Source organism: Brachyistius frenatus, unplaced genomic scaffold (assembly GCF_029030835.1).
Source record: "Brachyistius frenatus isolate BFR_SWC_R1_liver_20210118 unplaced genomic scaffold, ASM2903083v1 Contig_2, whole genome shotgun sequence".
Taxonomy (NCBI): domain Eukaryota; kingdom Metazoa; phylum Chordata; class Actinopteri; family Embiotocidae; genus Brachyistius; species Brachyistius frenatus.
In genome coordinates this window covers 9105831-9112982 of record NW_027210601.1, presented here as the reverse complement: position 1 = coordinate 9112982, position 7152 = coordinate 9105831, and the positions used below count along the sequence as shown (strand labels likewise).

The window sequence follows — 7152 nt, the reverse complement described above, 5'->3', positions numbered from 1 at the left end:
CAGGTCAACATTTTATTACAGTTAATAGGGCTGTATTATCTTAAAAATCAAATAAGGAAAATGCTATCATGCTCATTTATTATAGCCTTCATTTAACCAAGGACAAAAGTGACCTGACCAAGAAAGCAGCATAAACATGGTTGAAAAAAACTAATAATACACCTAAAAATACACATGACACACACAATAAAAAACTGAACATATGATCGATTTACAAGGTCAATGACAAAGATCTAATTATGATGTATAATCTTTGGACTTTAAAAGCCACTAAAATGTATGAATTTTTTTTGATATACTTGAAAATAAATTTGACTCAGAGAAATGAATCATGTATTTATGTCTTTTAGGTTTAGACTACTGTGAGGTCCTCTTTGAAAATATTTGACTGGTTTGTATTTGACAATGCTGGATTGTAACTAAGTATGGGTTATTTACTCAAGTACTGTATTTACTACAAGTTTGAAGTACTTTTATTTCACTTGAGTATTTCCATTTTTGTGTAACTTTATACTTCTGTACATCTCAGGGCAAAATGTTGTGCTTTTTACTCCTTAGCATTTGTCTTACAGCTTTAGTAAGTTCAGACTAAAAATGTTGTACGCCTACTTTATACCTACATTTTTCTGATACGTAAAGTTTTGAATGCAGGACTTTTACCTGCAGTGGATTATTTTCAGTGCGGCCTACATTTAACCTACTTAAGTAAATGATCTGAATACTTCTACGTCTGCTGTCGCTTTATTTCTGAGGACAGTTGAGTCCTTTCTGTCTTTGGGTGAGTGTACATTCACATTAATGTAAAGCACATAATGTTTACTTTGTGGTTAAGTGTTCCATTATTGCAATTGCACTACCTTGTACTCGCAGCAGAGCGTTGGGTGACTGCTGCGCGTGTCATGCGCAGTGAGCGCAGTGAGCGCAGTCATGCGCAGTCGCGACCCGCTCGAACAAACTCCAACTCCCACAATTCCCGCGCGCGAGAGCCGTTTGACGAACACGCTTGCGACGCACAGCCAACATGTCGGACAAGAAACAAACAGTCGACCTGGGCTTACTGGAGGAGGACGACGAGTTTGAAGAATTCCCAGCCGAGGGTGAATAATATGAACTAAAATCTGTCCTGCTCAGTTTTTGTTTTTTGTGGGTTTTTTTTTTTTTTTTTTACTGTCTTGTCGGAGGCTGTTCCGGTTTTCGGGCCCTGCTGCAGTGACTCAGCTAGCCTAGCAACATTAGCTTCAGCAGTAGCGACGTTGACAAACCTGCGAGGAAACATGTCGCGATGAGTTGACTCGGTGGCAACCAAATTAAACTCATTGAGCTCCTTGTCCTTGTTATTTCTCAGTAAACGGGCCGCTGGACCGTTTCTTCTTGGTTATTTTACCTCCGCGTACACTACAGCTCATTAGCGGGCTAAACGCCAGCGAGCTTGTTAAAGATGACGTTTAAAGATGACGTCAGTCGCACCAGTTGTGTTTGTTTTTATAACTTTTTGTCGAATATATATATATATATATTTTTAAATTTAAATCTGTAGTTATAATAATAATAATAAAACCGATGTTGGTGATGCTTCCTCTCCCAGATTGGACGGGGCTGGATGAAGACGAAGATGCTCACGTCTGGGAAGACAACTGGGACGATGACAACGTCGAGGATGATTTCTCAAACCAGCTGAGGTAGTTTGAACCTTCACCAACATTAAAAAAAACAACCATATCCTGTCATTGCCCAGTGCGTCAGGTAAACCAGAGGCTTGTTACAGTTGCACCAGTTAATAATCATAAATGCCACGACTGTTTCTATTCTTGATGATGTCATACTTGCAGGTCAAATCCTCCTCTTCAACCGTGCATGTAAGACATTGAGGTCCTTCGTTTTATATATATACACTAATTGGAGCCGACAGTAACACGTTTCTTCAGATAAAGTAAATATTTAAGGTGGCATAAAGACCCACCAAAACATTTGCGATACAGCTGCTTCCAGTCATTTTTGTTGTTTGAGAGTAAGGTATATTATACCGTTCCACTACATACGCATGTCATGACATCAACAAGCTAGAATATTACCATTATCAAGATTTTGTTTTTATCTTATTCAAATTTACACCAATATTATCATGAATATTACACTATGGCACACCCCTAATTTATGTAATGTGTTATTCTCAGTCATGTGCTTTTTTAAAAGTATGTTTACAGGACCTAAACCTTTTTGGGACATTAACTCACATTGTTTTTTTTTATAACCATATGTGTAGAAGGAGTACTATTTTATCTTTTGAATGGGAAATTAGATTAACCATCGTAAACAATGTTGGTCACAGTCAGCATTTAAACACGGCTTCATTTATGATTCTTAAATGAAATATTCAGGAATAGAAATATGATTTGATGGTTTAATGTGCTAATATACACTTGAAATGCATTGAATGTAGGACTCTCTGACTCTGAGACACTGGCTGGACAAAGCTGAAGACGATCTGTATGAGATATAGAAATACTTAAACAGACTGAGATATTTCAAGTTGTAGCAACTACTTTTGTATCGCACTGGCCCTAATATTTGTGTTTGTTCTGTGACAATCAATATGAAAAACAGTCAAATTTAAGTTAAAATGTAAAGTTAAGTTGTTTTTTTCCTGATCTACAGCTTGAATTGTAGGACAGTGACACTGCACATCAACAAAATGCTTTTTAGGAAGCTACTTGCAGGTTTCTCTTTGATATAATTGCAGCATCAAAACTGCATTTATTTTATTTTTTTTCAACTTAATTTGTAGGCCTTGTCCTGCTCCTCTTCAGGTGCCGAGATTGCTGTTAATGGCAGTCTGACACCACATACGTCACTTTTATGAAATTGTGCTGTAAACACATCAAAAACAAGAAAGACACAATGTCAGAAAGTACATTAACTACGTCGAGTTTAACAGGGTTGATGTTTGAATGGAGTTTTGCATCACACATAAGATCTGTCATGTTTTCACGGCTCAAACTTAAACACATAATCAATAACTGTTGATAGATAAATGGGTGCTCTGTTTTTATGCGAGTACACTTTAGGCAGCAATATGCCATTGTTTTATTTAGGCCAATTACGATGGCCGTACTATTAAGTTGTTTCTTAAAGATATCATTATCGTTAAAGGGCACAGCTGCCATATATATGTAATCATCAAATCCATAGTTGCATGCATTATGCAATATTTATATAGTTTTTCACTCCCATCTCTTAATGGTTCTTACAATCAATAGTAGAGGGTACTTATGCCTCAACCACCCACCTGTAATCATCTCTGCTGACTTGATCTTTCTATTTTTCTTTTCCTCCCTGCAGAGCTGAGCTCGAAAAACATGGTTACAAGATGGAGACGTCATAGTGGCTGACAAGGCCTCTCTGTACTCCATGACATTGGATATGGACATTTATATTTGAGTATTCCTGGTTGACCGCAAGAAAAGATTTGAGGATGTTAATTTGTTTCTTTTTTTTGTAAAAAAAAATATTGATGGAAGTAAAATGTTTTGAGGAAACCATTCTTTTGGGGATTTTTTTTTTTAAACTGACCAATTACACTGCAAATGTTTAGTTGATGGCATTTATAGTTATAAATTAGTTTATGCATTATATTTAGGTTTATTTTACATTTCCGTGTGCAATCCAGATAAATAATATATAATCTGACCTGCAGATTAATCCCAGACATTTAACCTGAAGAAATTGGTTGGATTTCTTTAGTTATCATCAAAACTTTGCTAAACTCGAGCAAGCTTTATTTACCTTTATTCATGCAGTATAACCACTGGATAGATGATGCTCCATTGGTCATTACCAGAAATTGAGCCCGTTCTTCCGTTTCATCAAGTGGTTGGACTCCTTGTATCCTTTGGCACATACACTAAATCCATTTTTGCTGTTATGGAAGATGACTCAGGGTTTGGCTAAAGTATCGACAAATTACAGTCTTTGTAAGAGCTGTTGATCTCCTCAGACGCACACCTGCCAAGTCAACACAATCTACCTGTAATGGGAGGCTTGTTATTGCCCTCTGACACATTGTGCATTTATGTTGGACTACGTGAATTTTGCATGATATTACTCGGGTTCAAGTGCTCAGCAGATATTCGGGATCATTTTTGGAGCAAGCATACTTTTGTGAAAGGCTCTGTTTATTGAAACTGTCAAAGTGATGTCTGCATCATCGAGGGAGAGAGAACAAAAGTGCACACGAGAAAATGGAGATGTACACAAGATGTTCACAGTGGAAGTATACACAATGCAAACAAGTGTGAGTAAGTGTGCTTGTGTTGCATGTGGGACACACACACACACACACACACACACACACACACACACACACACACACACACACACACACAGGCAGTTCCTCTGCACTGCTGTATAACAGCCCCCTTCCCTCTCAACCCCACAGCGCCGGGCTTAGTCCCTGAAGGAGGGATTATCCACTGCCGTGTTTGTCAGAGACAGGGAGGAGGTCTCAGCATGGGGCCTCCCGGCCTGCCATGCCTGGGCCTGCCCCTACTGCCAGCCAGGCCCTGCTCTTCCGCTTGGCGCAGCGGGGACTCTTGTACTGAACCAGAGGCCAATTTATCCCCGCCACACTCCCCCGGCAAAAATGATTTCTCTCAGTGTTTTGTCGACTCTCGGTCCCAGGGTCCTAATGAGGTGAAATGGATGCCAGTAAGACCGAGGCTGCAAGAGCCGCTTTCATCCCGAGAATAATATCCATCCTCCACCTCCAGAAGGGGAAAGGAACCTGAAAATGTTTATTGAAGTACTGTATTTATGTACATTTATTGTACCCCTCTGTATTTTCTCATTTCAGATGAGAAATACTTATTTATTTCATTTAGTGATTGGTTACTTAAAAGATTAGGGCTTTTTGGCAGAATACAGAGTTGGCAGCAGTGTGTTAGCTTCAATTGAACATTAATATACTGATTAAGTTTCTTAATTAAGTCTTCTTTAGAATGAAATCCTAAATTAAAAAATTGGTCAGTGCGGTGATATACTTTCAACTGTTTGCAATAGAAATCAATTCTGAAGAATTTTTCAGAAATGACTACCTAGAAACATTAAAGAATGACAGGAAATGGCATTAGAAAAATGAAGTGTACTAAAACTACTACATGGAAAAGGTTGGCCTTTCTCAAACATTTGATCGTCTTTGGAAAACTCTCTCAATGAAGATATTGTAAGATGACACCTAAAATTGACATAGTCAATTTCATAATTTAGATAAATGAAACTGATGAGTCACATGAAGAAAAAAAACTACATTTATTAAGACTTTTAAATCAATAAAATTACAATCAGAAGTTCCGGATTAGATGCCAATGAGGGAGCGAGAGGTAGAATAAATCTCTGACATTGGTGTTGTCTTTGCTATTGAAGTGTCGTCATGCCAAAAACGATCTTTCTAAGGCCTTCAGAAGAAAGGTTGTGGATGCCAATAATCTGGAAAAGAATTTAACAAGATGTCTTGATGTCCCTAATATGTCATCAGAGGATCTGCAGGTATTTTTTTGCAACTGTTGGTGTCTACATGGACATGCGAGTCAAAGATAATTGTTTGGCCACAGTAGCAGGAGACCAAAGACAGCTTTCCAGAAGAGATTTGCACCCCATTGAGATGTGGGAGGGTTTGAAATGGAAAGTACTTGCAATTAAACCCTCAAACATTTTGCAACTAAAGGATGGAGGAGTAGTAAAAAGAATCCTGCAAGTCGATGTCGGACTGGTGGACGTGACGTAAAACACCAACAAGAAGGTATTTCTGCTAAACGGGTGTCATACAAGCTCCTGATGTCAAGAAGTTCTTCCTTTTTCTAAAGAAGAATATTACATCAATTCACATTGTAAAGAATAAATGGATGAAAAAGCTGGACATGTTTGTTTATCTGTAGGCACTGTTTTAAAGCGGGTCATATGTTTGCTTTTCTAAATATCTTTTTATTTTTTTAAAAGCCAACAATTTCCATGACAACTAATTCAGTGAAATATTTGAAAATCTTAGAAACATTCTTTCATTGGCCGACTTTTTTTTACTTGTACATCAGACTCAAACTACAAATAAAAAAAAACCTTTTTGCAGTCGAATGAATTGCAACAAATACTTAATTTAACAAACAGTAATATTGGTAATTGCCGCAATAATATTATCAGTAATCTAAATTTAGGTACATTGACTGGGAGAAATGTGGCCTTTCTCACTCCCCCATATAATATTGTTTCTGTTATAACCTGATGAACCTTTATGACCTAAAGAGACAATTGATAATCAGTTGTTTCATTACATTTAATAACATCAAATACTTAGACATTTAATCAAATACATTTTGAACACAACATAACATTTTAAGTATTGATCAGCGTTGATTTACCAGCACTGTTTGCTGTTTTTACATCAGATTATAGTTGGAATCATTCCGCAATTGAAAGTGTTACACTCAGATTTTGACTTTAAAAGATGGAAGAGGTTGCAGTGAAACTTTAACATCCCTGTTTACTAGCAGTTATTGTCCCAATCAGCTGTATAACACAGGCCAACAGCTCTCCTGTGCCCGTACTGTGTGCTCCAGATGCTACTGATTCACACGTCACTGAAGATAATATATATATATATTGTTGGCAAATACAGCAGGACATCAAGCATGGTCACGTGTTCATCAGCTGGACTCAAAGAGATCAGAATCAGATATGCGGGATACTCAGATCTGTTAATGCCCGTGAAACTAAGGGGCCCGGGGCAAGATGATTATTGGGAGGTTTGGGAAGTCGGTGAAGTGAGAGAATCGGTAAGTGAGAGCAACAGAGGGGGACTTGTGACCATTTTGTTTGTGCCGAGAGCGTAAGATTGGTCCCTTGTGTTTGGCACTGCGAGGGCCTCGATGGGCCCTCAATATTCAACCTCACACAGATCGCCAAGCTTTTCAGTGTCTCTGCGCTGGTTCTTCTTTCATCCCATTCAATCACAGCTTTAATTTGTGTAAGCTTTTTTTATATATTTTTTTGTTCCTTTGTGACCCACATGATTCACCTTGACCACGGATGGCTCGGCTGATATTGACTGATATGAAGAGAACTGGACAACAATCTGCTGGGTGAATATCTCAACAGCACTGAACG

The 7152-nt window shown here is 38.1% G+C and overlaps 1 protein-coding gene across 1 annotated transcript; it reads left to right on the top strand.

The window, feature by feature from the left end:
• The first annotated feature begins 975 nt into the window (after positions 1-975).
• Positions 976-3536, top strand: sem1 (SEM1 26S proteasome subunit). Its single transcript, XM_069698301.1, has 3 exons — positions 976-1097; positions 1586-1679; positions 3340-3536. Exons 1-3 carry the CDS (start codon positions 1022-1024, stop codon positions 3380-3382), a joined length of 213 nt encoding a protein of 70 aa, XP_069554402.1. The 5' UTR covers positions 976-1021; the 3' UTR covers positions 3383-3536.
• The last annotated feature ends 3616 nt before the right edge of the window (positions 3537-7152 follow it).